At 39.0% G+C, this 22,250-nt stretch overlaps 1 protein-coding gene and 1 long non-coding RNA gene across 5 annotated transcripts; both read right to left on the reverse strand.

Moving 5' to 3' along the window:
• Nucleotides 1-32: 32 nt before the first annotated feature.
• LOC122658424 lies at nt 33-599 on the reverse strand. Its single transcript, XR_006332438.1, has 2 exons — nt 407-599; nt 33-326 (listed from the first exon to the last, which is right to left on the reverse strand). It is a non-coding gene; the product is annotated as an uncharacterized LOC122658424 (long non-coding RNA).
• Nucleotides 600-14,502: 13,903 nt separating this feature from the next.
• LOC122658419 (KH domain-containing protein HEN4-like) lies at nt 14,503-21,513 on the reverse strand. 4 transcript variants are annotated; one of them, XM_043853372.1, is made up of 10 exons: nt 21,391-21,513; nt 21,144-21,148; nt 18,738-19,474; nt 18,004-18,444; nt 17,606-17,860; nt 16,877-17,224; nt 16,517-16,596; nt 16,304-16,415; nt 16,074-16,234; nt 14,503-14,810 (listed from the first exon to the last, which is right to left on the reverse strand). In XM_043853372.1, the coding sequence occupies exons 3-9, from the start codon at nt 19,437-19,439 to the stop codon at nt 16,091-16,093; spliced, it is 2,082 nt and encodes a 693-aa protein (XP_043709307.1). In that variant the 5' UTR covers nt 19,440-19,474; nt 21,144-21,148; nt 21,391-21,513; the 3' UTR covers nt 14,503-14,810; nt 16,074-16,090. The 4 variants fall into 4 exon arrangements, with proteins under 4 accessions (XP_043709307.1, XP_043709306.1, XP_043709304.1 ...); XM_043853371.1 differs by lacking the exon at nt 14,503-14,810 and adding an exon at nt 15,594-15,787; XM_043853369.1 differs by lacking the exon at nt 14,503-14,810 and adding an exon at nt 15,594-15,847.
• Between the last annotated feature and the right edge of the window lie 737 nt (nt 21,514-22,250).

The following is a 22,250-nucleotide window of genomic DNA, read 5'->3' on the forward strand; positions in this document are numbered from 1 at the left end:
AAAGGGGGTGGGGATGATGAACAAAATAGAGGTATATATAACTTGAGCTTTAGATAAGTTCAGTTTGATCTATACAGTTGGGAAGACCATCTCTACTGTAAAATAAAGGTATATTTTACAAGACCCACTAAATAAGAAACTCACCAATATACAGAAGTTGACAATATGACCACTTTCATGAAGTGAGATTGTCAACATGAACAACCATGGCCTCCAAGACTTTCCTCCTAGCTGAACTCCAAATTTCTATGATCTAAATACCATGGCTGACTGAAGAATTATCTGAATCTGGTCGGAAGCCTTCCTTGAGAACTGTTTTCCTTGTGCTTTTCTCAAGAAACAACACAGTTGATTTAACAACCAAAAACAAATTCAAAGTCTATACTGCAATAAGGACTTGCATTACCTTTGCAATTACTCAAAACTTTTCCCTCCGTAAAAACTGCTACATCATCAAGCATAAATTCTAACCTGTTGAATGGAGAAAAAGAATGTACACTGCCTTCATGAAGTTTAGTCTGCAGTGTTTTTGAGGTCAGAACTGCATATCATTAAATATTTTCTAAAACAGCAGATCCTGCCTCCAGGCTCTTCACCAAGTATTCCTCATAAATACAGTATCATCCCATCTTCAGTATTATTTATAGAAAATCATCTGCCTCAGATTCTGATTTGCAAAGTGAAATTTCTAGACTAAAGCCCTCATCACAAGGGCAGTCTACACATATCTAAGAGTTATATAGTTTAACCTCTTTCTAATCAAATTATCATAATATTCCTTGAATGGTGTTCCCACTGCTATTCATCTTTTGCACTCTCCAGTTCTAATTTAATCCAAAATTATTCTTCCAAGAGAATCTGTTCTCAGTGCATTTCAAAGAAAAACTATCATGTGACTTTTAAGAGAAATTCAAGTTAAATGCACTTATAAAGGTGTGCAATTATCAAAAAGAGAATTTCCGAAAAACTGGTTAATAGAAGGTATTCAGGAAAAGATTCTCTTTCCTTTCTATTTGAGGTTAGGTATCGTTCCTCCAATGATTGTAGTCCCAAGTACTTCCTGACGAGCTCTAATATGATCAGATTTATAAGTAAGCATTTCTTGTAAAATATGAGCAACACCAAATCCTTCTAGAGCCCAAACTTCCATTTCTCCTACCCATTGTTGCCCGCCCCCCCAAACAAATGGATGCTAACATGGAACACAATCACTGCACAAATTAATGACAAAGTTCCAGATTTCAACAAAGTTCAAGGGGAAAATTGTTAACTTCGAGTTAAGCTACTTTGACATCTCCAAACTTGAACTTTCAGCCAATGAGTTGCTGCTATAATTTAGGGCTCTTTAGAAATCACAAGATTTCAACACAATTTGGGGTTCTGTTTCAACATCTGACAAGAAAAAAAAATTCATAGGTAAATGGAAATCTTCAGGTTGTCAAGGTACCAATGGTTGAAACATTTGTTTGTTTCTAGGGAAAGCCCAAGCTTTTAATAATTGGTAAGATGCTCCTTAAATGCTCTTTAGGTTCAAGTACAAGTTGATGTGGAGCAGGAACCAGGAACCACATGACAGAGTATGAACCAGATTGGAGCTTTCCTAGGTCAATGGTTTGCAGAATGATAACAAAAATGGATAGCTACTGAGTTGTCTTAGGTATTTCCATGTTTTGATATACGTGGTCCTATTTTGGGGGCAGCAAATTTTTAAGTGCAATAATTTTGTTAGGGATGGCTTTGAGTCTACTCAATTTACTTATATTCTAGGAATTTGGATTTACCAACTTCAGTTTTATTCCTCGAATGAGACAATGAGTAGTCTTTAATTTATTTAATAGTCAAAATTGAGTGACTATTTAGTAAGAATTTTCAGGCCAACTTTTGGCTAGAATAATCCCTCTTTCCCCAACTGCACCCATGCCTTTCCAGAAAATTTCATCCCTTCAAGTTTCATTGAATTACAAATTCGAAGATCCCCCTTGTTTAATTTCTACCCTAAACCTACTATTTCAAACCTAGGCACTTTCTAAGTCTCTCATTTAACCCTATTCTCTAAACCTTCTCTCTTGGAATCAGAACCAATGATGTCCATAAATCTAGTTGAGAACACTAGGTTACCACCAATGCTACATCAGTTTCACTGTACTGTAAAACAAAAAAAAATCTCCATGATTCTCTCGTTGATCCCACTTAAAAATTGATTCCTGCAGAACCTTAAAATCATTTCAAGATTGTTTTTTTTGGCTTCAAGGTCCTTTCCGTATTTATGGATTTTGTTTTTTCATGCTCATCATTATTATCTACCACAGATTCTCAGAAGCTCTATATAGGCTTTCAAAACCAATACTTCCGCCATTTATTTCTGTCCATATCCTCATAAAAATGCAACTTAAAGGATATTCCACAATAAGAAAACTAAAATTTAAATAAACCATTGCTTCAATATCCAGAGAAATTCTGATGTAGATAGAAATATGAAGAAAAAAGGACCCTATCACTGTTCATGGCACTGTTCAAGTGAACAGTATCACAGGCCATATTTGCTTGTGTGGAGATGCTTTTTGGAAGATCTTGTGGGCCCATCAAGTGGAGAAAGATTTTATCCTATTGCTGCCATAGTTTGGTTTCTATTTTCAGTTTTAGAAAGGATATTTTATTTCATTTAGGTAGCTTCTAACTTCAGTTTGTTATTATTTTTGTTTTTAGGAGTTTCCATTTTGATGTATGGCAGCTAGATTTATAGGAAGTTTCTATTTAGGTTGTAAGCTACTTGGTAGCAAACACTTCCCATTTTGGGCTCAACCCTTGAGTCTATAAAATGTAATGCCCTTAGAGGCCTCCAACGGTTGAAGATTGAAGAAAATAGAGAGCTATGGCTTGAAGCTGTGAGAGGCAGTGGCTGTGGGATGCAGCAATGGTGAGAGGCCGTGGGTGAGAGACCCTGGACTGAGAGAGTTCCCTCTGCCCTTCTTCCATACCCTTTATGTTCTTCTTTCGTATGTAAACAAAAAAAAAGAGAGATTTAAAAAAAAAATAAAAAAATCAGTTATTCAATTTTGTTCTCCCTTATTTTATTGATCCTGCTGCAATCGATCTCCCACTGGTTTTTCCCTGGTTCGAGTTTGAGTTTGCATTATTTGGTATCAAAGCCACCAAAGGACGGAAGATGAAGTAGACAGTTGTTGCGTGCAAGTCTGTTCGATTTCTTTACCAAACTCACGGATGAGTTTTTTTCAAGAAAGGAAGAATTGATGTAGATCGAAATATGAAGGAAACAAAAAAAGGTAAAACACTGTTCACGATACTGTTCACATGAACCGTGTCACAGTCCATATTTGCCTTGTGTGGGGATGCTTTTTAGATCTTGAGGGCCCATCAAGTGGAGAAAGATTCTATCCTAATGTTGTCATAGTTTAGTTACTATTTGCAGTTTTAGAAAGTATATTTTATTTCATTTAGGTAGCTTTTAATTTCAGTTCGTTACTATTTTTGTTTTTAGGAGTTTCTATTTTGATGTATGGCACCTAGATTTATAGGAGGTTTCTATTTTGGTTGTAAGCTACTTGGTAGCAAACACTTTCCATTTTGGGCTCAACCCTTTAGTCTATATAATGTCTTAAGAGGCCTCCAACGGTTGAAGATTGAAGAAAATAGAGAGCTATGGCTTGAAGCTGCGAGAGGCAGTGGCTGTGGGATGCAGCAACGGTTAGAGGCCATGAGTTAGAGAACATTGACTGAGAGAGTCCCCTATCCCCCTTCTATATCCCCTTCTTCTTCTTCCATATGGAAACAGAAAAGGAGAAATTAAAAAAAAATAAAAATTCAGTCATTCAATTTTGTTCTCCCTTATTTTATTGATCCTGGTGCAATCGATCTCCCACTGGTTTTTCCCTGGTTCAAGTTCAAGTTTGCATTAAATTCAGCTACAAAATGTATTTTGCACTGTTGGAGATGTTTAAACGACTTTATCCTGGCTAACAAAAGTCGAGTCCCAGTTCACTTGGGGTATTCCCACTTTGACTTTTAGGCTGGTTGATCACTCTACACCCAATAAATAAGAATTACCTTCAATGTACACCACATTTTATCAGCAGTTTCAATAGTGTCATGCAGACAAGTTAACAGACCTTAAATAGCCTGCTGTAATGAGCCAAGAAACAAAGGGAGAAGGGGGGCAAACAGATCCTAGGATGGAGCCCAGACACGGAGCTCAGACCTATCATTGTAATTGGAACAGTGAATCCATAACAGACTACATAACAGCAAAATAAGAAGAGAAATAGGAAGCAAGGGAGAAAAGATCTGTTTATCCTAAACAGATCACTGGTTTACCAATCAAACCATAGGGTAATAGACCACCTCACTCACACCATAACCATAAAATTACGTTCCATTACCAAAGATTACTCTATATTTTAATGGATTGCAACCCCTACATATGGAGACTATTTTGACTCCCTTTCAGTTAGATTTAAGGTTTAGTTAGAAGAGAAGAACAAGGTGAGAGGAAGGAGAAGAGATGAGAGGAAGAAGGAGACGAGACACAAGAGAGGATATTTCGGTTGAATGTGTTGTGTGTTGGAGAGACTTCTCCACACTCTATATTACTTGAATAGAACTAATAACTTATTACATCCACCTCCCTAGGGAGGTAAAAGGTAAAAAAGACAGAAAAGATAAAATACATAATAAGGCAACTAGTTCACAGTCTAGTTCCCAAACTACCCTTGTTACATATCCACTAACAACTCTAACACTCCCCCTCAAGCTGGAGAATATATATCATGCATTCCCAGCTTGCTTAGGAGAGAACTAAACTGAGGAGAGGCAAGGGCCTTGGTGAGGATGTATGCCAGCTGATCACCAATCTACACAAAAGGAGTACAAATGCAGCCAGAGTCTATCTTCTCCTTGATGAAGTGTCTATCAACCTCAATATGCTTAGTTCGGTTATGTTGAACAGGGTTGTGGGCAATACTGATGGCAGCCTTGTTGTCACAATAGAGTCTCATAGGACCTTCAGTGTCAGATCCCAGTTCCTGAACAAGTCTTTTCAACCATATGAGTTCACACACTCCATGAGCCATAGCTCTAAATTCTGCCTCTGCACTGGATCTGGCTACAACATGCTGTTTTTTGCTCCTCCATGTAACCAAATTACCTCCCACAAAGGTACAATAGCCGGTAGTAGATCTCTTGTCTGTAACAGAGCCGGCCCAATCTGCATCAGTGAAACCTTCCACTCTCAAGTGATTGTGTCTGGCATACAACAGTCCTTTCCCTGGGGAAGACTTCAAATACCTAAGAATGCGATACACGACATCCAAGTGGCCACTCTTGGGAGCATGCATGAATTGGCTCACCACTCCCACTGCATAGGAGATATCTGGGCGTGTCATAGCAAGATAGATAAGCTTCCCAACCAGCCTTTGGTACTTTCCCGCATCAACCAGAGAGGGACCACAATCTTCTCCTAATTTGTGATTCTGCTCAATAGGAGAATTTGCAGGTTTGCAACCCAACATCCCTGTCGCTGTCAATAAATCAAGAACAAACTTCCATTGACATAAGTTGATTTCTTTCTGAGTCCTTGATACTTCAATTCCAAAGAAGTACTTCAAGGGGCCCAGATCTTTGATCTCAAACTGTTGTGCCAAGTATCTTTTCAGTGTACCTATCTCAGTTATATCATCTCCTGTGACCACAATATCATCAACATAGACAATGAGGGCTGTGATGGTACCATTGCCCCGCTTGGTAAAGAGAGTGTGATCAGCTTGGCTTTGAGAATATCCATTCTTCAGAATAGCTTGCCGGAAGCGTTCAAACCATGCCTTTGGTGACTGTTTGAGACCATATAGTGCCTTCTTGAGGAGGCACACTTTCCCTTCAGCTGAAGGCATCTTGAAGCCTGGAGGGGGTTGCATGTACACTTCCTCTTCCTAGTCACCATGAAGAAAGGCATTCTTCACATCTAATTGATATAATGGCCAATCTTTGTTGGCAGCCAGTGATAAAAGAACTCTTATAGAGTTATGCTTAGCCACAGGAGCGAATGTCTCCTGATAGTCAATCCCATAGACTTGACTATACCCCTTGGCAACCAACCTTGCTTTGTATCTCTCAAGAATACCATCAGATTTATACTTGCTTATGTAGACCCATCTGCAGCCAACTGAAACACGTCCCTTGGGAAGATCCACCAATTGTCAGGTATCATTTTTCTCAAGAGCCATCATCTCCTCAGACATAGCTTGTCTCCACTTTGGATCAGACATAGCATCATTAACATTCCTGGGAATAGAAGCTGTGAAAGAGCAGTAATAATGGCAATATTTGTAGGAGAAAGAGCATCATAGGAAACAAACTGGGCTATAGGATTAGTACAAGCTCTTTTCCCTTTTCTAATAGCAATAGGAAGGTCTAAATCACATGGAGGAGAAGGGATGTCACCTGGCTGAGAGTAATGAATCTCAAGATGTGGATCTGGATCCAAAGAGGACTCTTGGTAGGTCTGCTTTCCTTGGTCATGTGTGTCTTCACCCTTTTTGTATGTAATGTGGTAATCCTTCTCCTTACTAGGACCACTTTCAACCACCAATTCTGTATTCACATCTGATTGATCACTAGTATTAACCACATCCACAGTCTTGTGTGTACCAATGTCAAACATAAAAGGAGAGATAGGGAGAGGAGAATGAAGGAAATCAGCAGCCTGTTCACTTCCACACTTCTCCCCCTGAAGAGGATGCTGAGAAAGGGCAAAGAAAGAAACCGATTCAAGGAAGGTGACATCTTGGAGATAAGACACCGGCGTGAAGAAGGGTGGTAGCACTTATAACCCTTAGTAGTAGAAGAGTACCCAAGGAAGAGACACTTGAGGGCTTTGGGATCAAGTTTAGTGCGTGCAGATTTTTTTATATGCACATAACAAACGCAACCAAAGACCTTAGGTGGAAGAGAGAAAGCAGAAACCTTGGGAGATAAGATGTCCAAGGGAAATTTGAAATCAAGAAGTTTGGTAGGCATGCGATTGATGAGAAAAGAGGCAGTGAGAAGAGTAGCAAACCAAAAGGTCTTGGGGACATGCATACCAAACAATAGACTACGGGTGACCTCCAATAAATGGCGATTCTTCCTCTCAGCAAACCCATTTTGTTGGGGTGTGTCAACACACGTTAGTTGATGGAGAATGCCATTATCAGTAAAGAAGGTTTGGAGGCCACCAAACATGTATTCCCCCTCTTTATCAGATCGAACAACTTTGATCCGAGTGCCAAACTGAGTAAGAATCATCTGATAAAAGGTTTTAAATGCATCACAAACATCACTTTTATGTTTCATAAGAACAGTCCAAGTAGCACGAGAAAAATCATAATAGGGGAAGGTCCCCAAACATCAATATGCACAATATGAAAAGGAGCGGCAGTTCTATTACCATGATATGGATAAGAAGAAAGACAATGTTTGGCAAACATACATGGTTCACATTGAAAAACATGAGAAAAAGCAACATAAGAAAATAAGTGAGGCAACTGTTTCCTCATTACAACAAAGGATGGATGGCCAAGACGACGATGCCATAACATAACAGACTCCACATAACTACTATCAGTATGGCCACACACATAAGACTGAGCTAAGGGTAAAAAAGATAAAGGCCTTGCTCTTCACGTCCACTACCAATAATCCTCTTCGTCACCAAATCCTGAAAAAGACGGTGAGAAGGGAAAAATGTGACGCAACAATTCAAAGATTTCGTCAAGTGACTCACGGATAAAAGATTAAGCTGTAAGATTAGGAACATGAAGAATCAAGTAAGAGAAATAGATGAGGTGAGGAATGCTACCCTTACCGGATATGGAGGATAGGGAGCCATCACTATTCTAACCTTATCCTTACGAGCAAATGGTATAGGAATCATAATTATGGGACGTACAGTCCATATGGTCGAGTGGCACCGAGTCAATGACCCAAGCGGGCTGCGTAGAGGTCAAGTAGAGACCTGTAAAGGCGAGGATGATGAAGAGCGCTAGAAGGTGTAGAAGATGTGCTAGGCGTGACATGACCGGTGAACCACTATCTCCATAAAGGTGGAGTCATCCTGTATAGCATCTGCCTCAGTCATCACAGAGTGAGCTCGAGCTCCCCCTCTATGGCCACCACGACCAAGTGTGCTAGGAGGACGGCCATGAAGAGACCAATACCTATCCTTGGTGTGTCCAGTTCTCCCACAATGATCACATTTAAACCGGTCCCGACCAACTCCACTGGCACCTACTGTCTCCACTGTATTGGTAATGTAGTCCTAGAATAGGTGATAATCCTACTAGGAGCCAATTGGAATCAAGCTTTGGTCTAGCCTGCTGTTTAGGGCTGATTTGGGGCAAAATTAGGGTGTTGATGCAGAATGATCACCAAATAGGGCTTATTTCTTTAGAAATAGGCCTAGGGTTGGGTTATATACATGTTGGGCCTTTGTTCCCAAGGGTTTTTTATGTATTAGGCCACTTTAATGAGCCTAAACTAGGGGCATATAGGTTGCATACGGGATTAGCCCAATACTTAGTTATTTTTATGTTTTTAGATTGAACCGGTTTAGATTTGGTTGCATCCAATTGGTTCAATGGGTCTAATTTAAGTGAAATGTTCCTATTGGCTAATAGGTTCTTATATCCTATTGGCTAGTATGGAATCTTCACTTAAATTAATTGTTCTAAGTCAGATTCTTTTATTTTAAGTTAGTAAGGGTAGTTAAGTCATTACACTGTTTTAAGTAATTAATTAGACTTAAACCTCTCCCTTCCACGTTTTTGTGAAGGAGAGGTATTTAATTTGTAGTAGAAATTGGCCTATGGCCTTATTATAAATATAAGAGATCGTGGGAGGCTCCCCACAATTGAAATTTGAAAAAAACCCTATTTTCTCTTTGGCCGATCGCTGCCTGCTCTTTGCTCCTTGCTCTTCAAGAGTGTTTGCATCCTTGTGGGTACATCAAGCTGGAAGGGTAAATGATAATCCTACTAGGAGCCAATTGGAATCAAGCTTTGGTCAAGCCTGCTGTTTAGGGCTGATTTGGGGCTGTTTTAGGGCAAAATTAGGGTTTAGGATGGGAATTTGGGAATGGGGTTTATAGGGTTTTAATCTGCAGGTTTAGAGGGTCATTATGGTATAAAAATATCTGAATTTGAATCAGTTTTAATTTCCTGCAGAAATTAGGGTTAGGGTTTCGGGTTTTGTAATCAAGAAAAACAACTAGAACTAGGGTTAACAGTAGGATTCAGGGGCTGGGGTTTAGGTCGAGTGTTAGGGGGACTTGGGGGAAGGTTCGATCCAATTATGAAGGTAATCTGTCGGCTGAGACAGTCTAGACAGAATTTGGGCCAATTAGGGTTTTAATGGGGAAGAAGAATTTAGGGTTTGTGATGGATGGATGGGATCCAAAGCTGGATCGCGTGGAGGGGACACAGGAAGGGGGCTGTAGCCTGATTTTGATGGTAATCTAATGAGGGAACAGGTCTGGGCAGAGTTAAGACTAGCTAGGGTTTATGGAATACAAATAGAAATAAAAGAGGATCGAATGGGGAAGGGGAAAGAAGGATAAAACAGAAATTAATAGGTAGACTTACAAGCAGATATCCACGGCAATAAATCTAGCATTGAAGGATAGAACCATCTTCACAAAGAGCCTCCCAGCCGTCACGGCGTAAGGAGTCGCAGGATTCCACCCACCCTTCCACCTTGATGTACCCACAACAATGCAAACACTCTTGAAGAGCAAGGAGCAGCAGAAGATCGGCCAACAGCAGAAAATAGGGTTTTTTCAAATTTCAATTGTGGGGAGCCTCCCACGATCTCTTATATTTATAATAAGGCCTTAGGCTAATTCCTACTACAAATTAAATACCTCTCCTTCACAAAAACGTGGAAGGGAGAGGTTTAAGTCTAATTAATTACTTAAAAACGAGTGTAATGACTTAACTACCCTTACTAACTTAAAATAAAAGAATCTAACTTAGAACAATTAATTTAAGTGAAGATTCCATACTAGCCAATAGGATATAAGAACCTATTAGCCAATAGGAACATTTCACTTAAATTAGACTCATTGAACCAATTGGATGCAACCAAATCTAAACCGGTTCAATCTAAAAACATAAAAATAACTAAGTATTGGGCTAATCCCGTATACAACCTATATGCCCCTAGTTTAGGCTCATTAAAGTGGCCTAATACATAAAAAAACCCTTGGGAACAAAGGCCCAACATGTATATAACCCAACCCTAGGCCTATTTCTAAAGAAATAAGCCCTATTTGGTGATCATTCTGCATCAATTGGCTACCTCTCGGGTAGGCCCCGGGCCTCTACCTCCATGGGTGTCTCTGGAAGAACCGGAGTTGAGGGCTAACCTCTCAAGAGTGGATACTGAAGCTGGCTCCATAGCAACACGCCGAGTCTCCTCTCTCTGTAAGTAGCTACAGACCTCACTAAGAGAAGGAAAGGGAGACCGGCCTAAGATCTGAAGTCTGATGGGCTCATAGTCGGGGTTCAGGCCACCAAGTAAAGTGAAGACACGCTCTTTTTCAAGAGTATGATATACCTTAGCCTCATCCTCTGGGTCCTTCAAGTGGAGGTCCCTATAGTGGTCATATTCTTCCAAAAGGCCAAGAAAGGCACTGTAGTACTCAGCATTGGTCCTATCACCCTGCCTCATGGAGTTAATCTTTTGGTAAAGCTGATAGACCTTGGCAGAGTCACCCACTCTATCAAAAGTCTCTGAAACACTGTCCTAGATTGCCTTGGCAGTTTCCTTTCTTATAAACCTTCTTCCAATCTCAGAAGTCATAGAGAAGATCAGCCATGTCATAACTGTAGAATTGTCGGCCTCCCATTGGTCATAGGTAGGTGAACTAGGCTCTGGGGCTGTAATAGTGCCTGTAATGTACCCCAGTTTCCGTTTGCTTTTCAGTGAAAGTCTCACAGAGTATGACCAGTCCAAATAGTTGGTACCATCAAGCTTCACAAAGGAGATCTGTGTAGGTGTGCTCTCATAAACAACTGGAGGAGCTGTGGGAGGGGGCTGTGAAGCAGCCGAACCGAGCTCAAATGTAGCTGTATCAACCATATTATATGGGAAGGAACACTTGACCATAAAACAGATAACAAACAGCAGTTGGGGGGTACACACTCAACCCAAAATAGAAGAGTCTAATCACCAAACTGAAATTCCAACAAGGAGAAAACAAAAAAAACAAAAAAAAAAAGGGGCAGAAATTCACCCTAACACTTTCCAAGAAGGTGAATCCACTCAAACCAGCTCCAAGACCTCAACTAGAGGTGTCCATAATCATCCCACAAGCAAGAAGAAAGCCCATATTACACAAAAGGCAAAACACAAGCAACTAGTAGCAGTCTCTGTTTTACCTGGGCAGAACAGAAGTTCACGAAACTGAGCTATGCTCACAAGAACTCAGCAACCAGCAAGAGAGGGCACAAGAGGCATGAAGAAGACCTAAAAACGATCTCAGTGGGCTGCTCCATGGTCCAAATACATGATGAAATGCAGACTAAACAAGGACTACAACAAAGAACTGGCAGAAGCCCTAGCTGAGCCTTGGTTGTCTTCAAAACTCCATAGATACTTCAAAGCAGCTCAAATAACTTCATCCATCATTGAAACAGGTTGTGTAGAACCTTTCTCAGACCATCTCAACAAACTTTCTTTACATAGGGTCCTTCTCCTTGGAATCCCTTGAACTTTCGGATTCCAAAGAGAGGAAAAGAATGAGAGAAACAAAGAGTAATGCGACTCTCAAACCTGTGGTTGCTCTGATACCAAGTTAGATTTTAGGTTTAGTTAGAAGAGAAGAACAAGGTGAGAGGAAGGAGAAGAGATGAGAGGAAGAAGGAGACAAGGAGAAACAAGAAAGGATATTTCGGTTGAATGTGTTGTGTGTTGGAGAGACTTCTCCACACTCTAGATTACTTGAATAGAACTAACAACTTATTACATCCACCTCCCTAGGGAGGTAAAAGGTAAAAAAGACTGAAAAGATAAAATACATAATAAGGCAACTAGTTCACAGTCTAGTTCCCAAACTACCCCTGTTACATATCTACTAACAACTCTAACACTTTCGACCACCAGATTACTACATTTTGAGTAACCTATGACACTTAACAACTAACCAATAACCTCCCACACATAATGAGAGAAGTCTTGTCCGAATAAACTATTTAAAACTCTTCCTTGTCCAGAAACTTAATCTATCTAATCTACTGCTGGGCCCCACAATATTACTGATTAAAATTCATTTCATACTCCCCGTTAGACCCCATATATGGGTGTAAATGTTTTATAATTCAGCCCAATACAATGAAATACCATACAACAAAAGCCCAACGCATGATAATCCAGCACCTTCTCTGCTGGAAATCCTAATCTAACACCTAGCCACTTGTTGAACGCTTGGTCACGGGTTCAAGTCCTGGAAACAGGAGTAAGGCTGCCTACAAAAGTTAGAATATAATTGGTGTGGTTCAATCCCAGATGTAAGACTTTAATTTTCAAGTCTCTGTCTGTTCAAGTGCTACTTTCTCCGAGTCCAACAACAACTCAGCCTTATCCCAACTAAATGGGGCCGGCTACATCGATCCTTGCCCTCCAGTCAGCTTTATTCGAGGTCATACTTGAAACAAGGCCTAAGCTATGCATGTCTTTCCTCACCACTTCCCCTAGGGTCATTCTAGGTCTGTCCCTAGCTCTTTTAGTTCCCTCAATCTGAATCAAATCACTCCTCCGCATTGAAGCATCCCAAGGCCTCCGTTGAAAATGGTCATGCCATCTCAAACGACTTTCTCGTAGCTTATCATGAATCGGGGCTACTCCCAAATCAGCTCTAATATGGTCATTCCTTACTTTATTCTTCTTAGTTTTGCCACACATCCATCTCAACATCCTCATTTCTGCTACACTTAATTTATCTATATGATGCTTCTTAGCTGCCCAACATTCTGCATCATACATCATAGCCGATTGTATGATTGTTTTATAAAATTTTCTATACTCTAGATGCACCTCTCCACTTTAGCCATCCTATTTTAATTTGCTGTGAAACATCATCTTCCATATCACCTTCTTTATTTATGATTGAGCCCAGATACCAAAAATAATCACTTTGTGAAAGCTCCCTCTCATCAATTTTCACCACTTCATTATCCGTCCTATTGTAACTAAAGTCACACACACCATCTACTCCGTCTTCGTTCTGCTAATCTTAAAACCTTATGATTACAAGGTTGATCTCCATAATTCCAACTTGGCATTAATCCCTACTTGTCTCATCCACCAAAACAATGTCATCAATCAAAAGCATACACCAAGGAACCTCATTTTGAATGCCACTAGTTAAATCATCTATGATAAGCGCAACACATAAGGGCTTAAAGTTGTTCCTTGATGTAACCCAATTGTAATTGGGAACTCACTACCTTGACCCCCCACAGTTCTCACACTAGTCACCACACCATCATACATATCTTTAATTATGTCCACATATTTACTTGGAATACTTCTCTTTTGTAGTACACACCAGATTAACTCTCTACTTCTCTAGGAACTCTATCATAAACTTTTTCTAAGCCGATAAAGTCCATATGGAGATCCTTCTTGCAATCTCTAAATCTTTTCATGAGTGTCCTAAGTAAATAGCTTCGATCATGGATCTTCCTGGCATAAAACCAAATTGGTACTCCAAAATACTAGTTTCTCACCTCAAGTGGTTTTCAACAACTCTCTCCCATAATTTCATAGTTATGATTCATAAGTTTATACCTCTATAGTTATTGCAGCTCTGAAATCCCCTTTATTTTTTGTAAATCAGAACCACAATGCTCTCCTCCATTCATATCCAAAACGAGAAACTTTCTCTGAGTCCATATCTGAAAATTTTACACCTCGATATTTAATTGTCTGTAAAGGGTGATCATAAGCATTCAGGCTCCCGAGACCCTGTAAAAAGTGAACTTGCACTAGGTTATGGCCCTCTATTATATTACTTTTCTGTTGAATCATTGAGGTCCCATGCATCCCCTTTAGAAAATGAATCTTAACATCTGATATTTGAATGCATAAAAGGTATTGTTACAGAACTACTAAGAGCTGGTCAGTTCGCCCCAGTCCTTCTTCCATAAAACCATTGTAAATTATATATCTCAACGCTAATTTAGCACTACCAAGTTCTGCCTTTCGAATATCACATTTTACCCCATGTTTATAATGTGAGCATCTTATTAGTCCTCGAAGTATCCACTTTGCTGCCCTAGGCATTTTGTACATCATAGTTCATCCTATCTTATCGTATATCACAAGTCAAACATTGTAGTCAAAGTTTTACAATTAACCATTCTATTATATATTCTGTTAAAACCATAGTGGAATTAAACATTAATTCAAATGTTTAGGGGTGATCCCATTGAGCTTGGCTTTCTGAGATATTTCAGAAATCTAGCAAAATCATAATCTGCTCTAGGGTTTTGTGCAACATTGAGTGTTGAGGTCATGTACTCAGGAAGGGTTCATTTCTAAAAATTGATGCAAGTACTATGACCTTCAGAAAAGCAGTACTCTCAAATGGTTTGGGGATGCACAACTTTTCTTATCCATGTATGATTATTATATTTGAAAGCATTGACAGTAGAAAGATTTCATGATGAGCAAAGACACTGCAGAAAGCTAAAAGTTAATATAACTTATATTTGTTACCAGGAGCACCAAGCCAAGTGTAGCAGTATCATGAAACAGGGCAACTGCAATATCCCAAATAAACTTGTGAATTTTCAACTATGAAACAAACTGCTACCACTGCTTTACTAATACATATGTTCAGACATGGTCTATGAATTCTGTTAAATGGAAATCAAACAATTCCCCCTCCCCCCTCCCCCCCAAAAAAAAAAAATGATGATATATACATGTCATTCTGCAGCTTCTGCTTAAACTAAAATCTAACTAACTACTTCCTTCTCTGAATGTTTGGTTGTTTTGAGTAGATTGTTGGGGAATATCATACATGTCCTAAAGGTTAAAAACAATAACAGGAACATTTATCCCTGTATTAACAACTGTAACTCATGGAAGCAGACATGGTGGTCCTACCATCAAGATGCACAGTAAAGTTTACATCGACTAACCATATACCCTCAACAGGTAGATCTCCAAGAAGGAAAAAAAAGCATAAGCACAAGAATATTTTTAAGTGCAAACAGATTCAGGACAAATTATTGCCTCCTTATTCACTAGACAAATAAAATAATTCACAAGAAACGACATTCTAGACTATCTCTTCTCATTTTAAGCTTAAGAATCCAAGCATCACCAGAGAACACCAAAACGAAAACTGTAATAATGTTTAGAATGAAGAGACAAGCACTGACAGCAATACTTAAACTAAAAAAAGGGTCAGCAGGAAATTATTCCCTCAAGTTTAGCCTAGCACTGATGTATACTATCTGGTAGAGCTACTTGGGATGTGTATAAAATGTATATAATCTTTGAAGCACGTAAATCTATGTCAGAGGAATTTGACATTATGTTGCAGATATAAAGTCCCAAAGTTCATCATGGTATAAAATCAATTTTCCTTTAAGAAAATAATATCCCATGCAGTTATACATAAAGAATTTTTTGCCTTTACTGTTCCATGGGAAAAGTACAGTTTGACACTCAAATAACTCTTCAATTGAAACTGAAGGGGAAATGCGTTTCCATGAAAGATCTGGTGAATCTGCAAAGTATTGAAGTGTGTCCTATTAACGTGCCACTCAAGTTTCAGATTGTCTCAAAACTGCAAAATTAGATTCTTGCATTCTTCAATCTTCTTTGTCTTCGGCTGAGGTGTCAAGTTTCAAACAGCACATATTGAGTATTATATATTAGAATTTTTTCCTCTTAATTCTAACCAATTAGTTATGATACTAGTTATAAAGCTAAAGTAAACACCCTGGCCCCTAGGAAGGTGAATATACTGGAGAACAGATTGATGAATGAAATAAGAGAACCAAAAACACTACCCAAATGCCGAGGAACCTCAAGAAGAATCTGCTCCACTCATTACAAATGCTTGAAGAAGACTTTGAGCAGCATGAGTCTGGTCAGGCGCTCCAGATATTATAATTACAGTCTCCGTGTCTCCAGGTCTGGGTTCAGTGATGGTAATCTTTGCTCCAGATATCTGAAATGATGCTGGTCAGTATGGTTACACCAATGAAATGAAAACATGATAAGATCAAAGAGCAAAAACCTGTCGTATTTGTTTTAAACAGCTTCCATCCTCTCCATAAATTGAAGGAACAAGATATCGTGGTATAACAACTTCCACAGTGGTACTTGTAATAATAGCTGGCTGGCTTCCACTATAGAGAGAGAAAGCAAGATAGCCAGAGTTGTGTCAGGATAAACAATTTGGTAACCAAGGAGGCAACAAAAAAATAATTGATAGGAGAGATGCACAAACCCTCCATTAACCCCAGTTCTTCTTTGGGGGCCTCCTGGGTACTCAGAAATGCCCATCGGACCACCACCATCAGTTCGTGCCTGCAAGCCAGTTAATGAAAATCATATTTAAATGCAATGAATTTACGTAAAACCATTGCAATAATGATTATAAGAACACCCAAACCGCTCCCCCCCCCCCCCAATGACTTGGATAAATCATTTGCCTTCTATAGAAAGGAGGGCAAGTGACAAAAAAAAGCATACCCAATGAGAAACCATAATAACATTATTATCCAGGACTCAGATTTTAGAAAATACCATCATAAAATAACCTAAATAATAATATATTGTTGCAACCAGCAACAAGGAGAAATCATACCTGAGCTCCCCATGATGCTGAAGAAGGTAACCGTTCAGAACTATGAGGGGGGATGCCTGGCCTATGAATATTGTGAACAAAAGCAGATCGCTCATCATGGGGATGAATTCGACCATGAGGAGGCAAGCCACCAACATGTTCAAATTTGTGAAATGATGGGCCCAAATTAGGAACTTGAGGTGAGAGTTCCCTCCTTCCCACATATGAAGGAAATGAAGGTACTTGATCCGGAAAGGCAGGATGTGAAAGATGGTGGATAGAAGAAAATGTATCACGAAAGAAATGATGCTTCAGCCTACTAGTTATCTGCAAAAGAGCTTCTTGAACTGCCTCGAATTCCCCCGTTATCTATCAGAACATGTCACCAATATAAGATGCTGGGCAGTAGGCACATACTCCTAGGGAAAATTTTTCATTGATAAAATATGTGGAAGAAAAGATGGACGACAGGCATGCTTGACAAGTAAACAACAGTGCATATTCACGTGAACAAATGCCTAACTATAGTACTATACGAAATTCACTCGGTCAACATCAAAAACAGTACGGCTCACAAAGAAGCTTAAAATTGCAAATATAATACAAGAAGAAAGACTTCTTTGGGAAGAGGGAGAAGAAGCTTATGTCAGCAACCTTTTCCCAAAGCCTATAAATTGATATGCACAAGCTTTCCATACCTGTCACTTGTCATGCACAAAAAGATTTCCCACAGATGCAGAGTCAACATACCTGAACAACTTCTTCATTTTGTGAAGCACACTTCGGAATCTGATCCTTCCCTAATATACGAATCTGAGCCCCAGATAACTTCCTCATTTCAGCTATGATGGAACCACCCTTGCCAAGAAGGCAACCAATCTGACCGGAGGAGACAAGAAGCTGGGCTAAGACGATTTTCTCCGCCCTATCTGGCACAGCCCTAACTAACCTAGCTTGGACACGTAGAACTGCATCTTGTGCAGCAGATATCCTTTCATCTGGAATCTACATCATTTAATCTATTTTGTCAGCAAGCAAATTAAAATAAAACTTAAATATTAGAAACAAATCCACCAAATATCCTTAAGTTATATTTCAATGCTAAATTCTTAAGATAAATATTTAGATCGGGTAAAGTGAATCCATACCGCCGGACCAGATATCACAATGATTCGATCCTCTGAATCAGGAACTCCTTCAAGAATTTTAACATCACAGCCTGTTTCAAGTTGAATTGTCTTAATGATAGTTCCCCCCTTTCCTATTACACCGCCAACCTTCTCATTGAGACACAATAGCTTAAAGGTTAAGATTTCCTGAGAAGGTTTCATTCGCCCTGGGATAAAATTGTCATGGAATTTTGGAATTGATGGTGGAAATGGCCCGGCAGCATAAGGTCCTTGAGCAGGGAAACAAAAGGATGGTGGGGGATATGCTTCTGATTTAGGAAGAGGAGAACCAAATGGATTAGATGTCGGCCCAGTAGGCTTTCTTGCAGGAAAAGAATCACGGTCACGAGGTGGATTCTCCAAAAGCTGTTGAGAAACACATTGAAGAGCCTTCCTAACTGCATCCAATCCCCCTGTCAGCTGTAATGTAATATGGTTATCAACAAAAAATTTAGGCTTCAGTACGATGAATAACACCAAACAATTTGTAAGCATAGATGATTAAAATCATTGTCATGACCAATAACCAGTTTAAATCAAATAACAGAGGTTAAGAGCTGGCAATAATTGACACATTCCTGAATTCAAGAGTATGGAGAGCACTCCAAAAAATTACAAAGGATTAGAAGGATTATAGACATGTTAATAGGCCAAAATATCCAAGAGCAAAAGGAACAGAACAGAAATATTAACATCCAATAATAACCAGTTACCTGAACTAGTTCATCAGCTGGTGATGCACATAAAGGAAGTTTGTCTCTAGGAAGAATCCGGATCTGCGCGCCACTCTCTGCTGCCATTTGCTTGATTACACTTCCACCTTTCCCTAGAAGGCAGCCAACTTGGCTCGAAAGCACAAGTAGCCTGACAACAAAGCAAGAAGAATCCTTACTTTCTTCATCTCCTCCATCACTTTCAGGTTCTCCTTCGACTATTCTTTCAAAAACAAGTAACAAAGCCTTCTGCACAGATGAAGTTCCTTTGTCAGACTGTGAATCTTCAGGTGGAGAAAATTCCTTATTTCCATTGTTTTCCTCATGTTCCTCGGCTTCATCACTCTCTACAGTGTTTTTATTATCTTCATCCTCCTTGATTTGCTCATTGCTGGCTTCTGATTCTTTATCAGAGCCTGCAATAAGAATTACTCGTTCATCACATCCAGGAACTGTTTCCTCAACTCTGACCTTTGCACCAGTTTCTTGTCGTATCTGCGATATAATGGTGCCACCTTTCCCAATCACACCTCCAGTCTTCGAAGCAGGACAGAGAATACGAAATACAGTGCTAAGAAGGGAAATTTTCAGTGGTTGAGACTGTAGACTAAAATTTCTGGACTTTTTCCATTTCCCCTTTCCACTAAGCTCCAATGAGCTCCGATCATGGGGTCTCTTTGAAGGTATGAATGCAGAAGACATATTTACAGATTATTTGGCCTGTGTCAATGGTCTCTGCCAGAAAATTAATAAATAAAAATAAATCAGAATTGCATACCAAGGAGTAATGAGTAGTAGAAATATACAAAGAGACCTAAAAAATTTTACCTATAAAATATTACAAATTTCTTTGATCCAGTTATACAGTATAGCAAATTTAGCAATATAATACGGCAACATAATAACATATAAAGTACCTGATTATTTAGTTTCAGTTATTGGTAATCAATGTGATCTTCAACATCCTCCTACACATTCCAGTAAATGAGGAACAGACTCCTGCATAAGGAAGGCCTCACCAGCATGAACAATTTAGTTGCCTAGGTACGACTAAGACCTAAGTCTCTATGTGTTAGGAAGTCATCAACATTTACATTTTTTAATTTGTGGCTCGACTTGTTTTCTTGTCCAATTATTTTTCCCTGGGTTTGGCATTCAGCCATCAAAACATGATTATTATTATTGTCCACATTCGCTTTTGGAATCCACTACTTCGGCATGGTAATATTACACCCCCTTTTTGTGATAGTGTCCAATACCTTATAATGTACATTATGTAGCATAAATGTGATCCTTATTGTTTCCAATATGTAATGCACCCCTTAATTTTGTCAGCTAGTTATCAACCACGCTGCCAACATGATCATCAACACTTTGCCTTAGGTTTTCTGGTGTTTGTTACTTTTTTTTTTCATCATCACGTGTTCCACATTCAATCAAACAGAATTTATAGATTTTTATTCATCAGCCCCTGAAGTCAATTTCCCTATAGTTTGGGGATTTACATCATTAAAACTCATAAGAGAAAATGAATTTCCCCGTAAATCGTTGAGCTTTAGTAACTAAGAAATATTTCAAAAGAATATAATCTGCAGCAATACTCTTTTCATAAAAGAAAAAAGTGATAAACCTACATGAGAAAAAAATTGGTGGGAGCATAGAGATTACCAATAGCAAGGTGATATAATTGTAGAGGGTATCGGAATATATTGACACATTGCCCCTAACAATATCCAGTTCGTTAGTTGAAAATAAAACTTGTCAACAACTATTGAAATGAGTGGGACCACTATCTGAAAATGCAGAAGCCTCTCTGGTTAACTCCTTTGGAGTGCTTACAGAGGCTTTTTGGTTCTTCAGAACATTTCTGAATATCCTAAGAATCACTTCCTCATCTGCTGTGGAGATGATTTATGCAAGTACTAAGTTCTGCAAGAATCAAAGAAGTACTTATCAAACGAATCACTCTATAACATCAGTAAATTACACTGATGACTGATCAGTGCCTAAGACCCAGACCGACATTTTTTGACAGATGTACATTACAAGACCTGATTATTGATTTGAATATTATCACTGCAAATGTTCGAGAGCTCAATCCATAAAGACTAGTGAGAGAGGAGCCAGTCATTGTTTCCTTATATAAGTAACCAAAAACAAAAATCTGCCCAAGCAAACTACCCGAAAGCAGGAAGGAACCAAGGAGAAATCTTACATAGTGATGGAAGACATGGAAGTCCATACTAAAAATGTTTTTCTAACTTCACACCAAGTGAAAGAGTTCCCTAACACATGTACGCATCCACGAAACAGATAATAAATTGCTAGAACCGCAGCTTAGCTTTAATATCAACGAGCATCACAGACAGAAACATATTGGTAGAAATGAGCTGGAATACAATCAATTCGGACTTGTAAATCAACAAACATTCAATACCACATACAAACCTGTGCTATTACTGAATCTCGGAGGCCGGGGGTTCTTACTCTGATTTAAATCGAGAGATTGAGAACTGAAACGATAGGGTTTCTGAAAGAGCAAAAGGGCAACTAGCACAAGGGAAAAATACCCGCTCACCAAATACAAAAACCCTACATATATACTTTTGTTAATTGACAAAGAATGCACGAAATTTGACGTTTGAAATCATACCTCCGGCCAGAACGTAGCTAGCTGCCTTCAGAAATCCTCGAGAACTTGAAGCAAATGGAAATGGAGATCAGTGTGTGTAGGGTTTTCGCGAGCACATATACCAGAAACGACTCAACCAATTAGAGGAAGCGGAAAGAGTCTTCAGTTGGTTTTGTTTTGTAATTTATACAGTTGTTGGGGCCTTTCTTGTTGACCCGAAGTCGCAAGACTCGAGACATTGGAAAACGCAAAAATTACAAAAGGCAGTCTGGTTCTAAAGATTCTTCCTGGGAGCTACTTTATAATATTAGAAATGACTAGCAGCCACCTTCTGAATTTAGGCCTGATTTAGTATGATTTCTATTTTAATTTCAGGAGGTGATTTCTATTTCTGAAATTGTTTGGTTTGATTTTTGCACCTCATTTTAGTGAAATAGAAATCAAATGAAATAGAAACTCTGAAATAGTTGAGGAGCTGTTTCAGAATTTCTATTTCATTTGATTTAACACTCTTGCTCTTGAATGAGCACATGGTTAATTTCATGGGCAAAATAGTAATTTCATATTAAAAATAAAACATCATCCTTCTTCTCCTATTGGTCTCACCACCACCACCTCACTCCCACCATTGTCGCTGCCACTACTACCCCACCACCACCACCATTATTGCCGCCACTACCCCGACGCCACCACCACCATCCTTCCCAAAGAAATGTAGAGAATCTATTCTCAAAATTTGAACTATCAAATGGAATTTTTTTATTCTTGAAATATTTCATATTGATACAACCAAAACAATTTCAATTTTTTGACCAAAAATCTATTTGTTGATTATTTCAAGAAATCAATCCAAAATTCAAATAGAAACCATAAATTGAAAT

Source organism: Telopea speciosissima, chromosome 4 (genome assembly GCF_018873765.1).
Source record: "Telopea speciosissima isolate NSW1024214 ecotype Mountain lineage chromosome 4, Tspe_v1, whole genome shotgun sequence".
Lineage (NCBI taxonomy): Eukaryota > Viridiplantae > Streptophyta > Magnoliopsida > Proteales > Proteaceae > Telopea > Telopea speciosissima.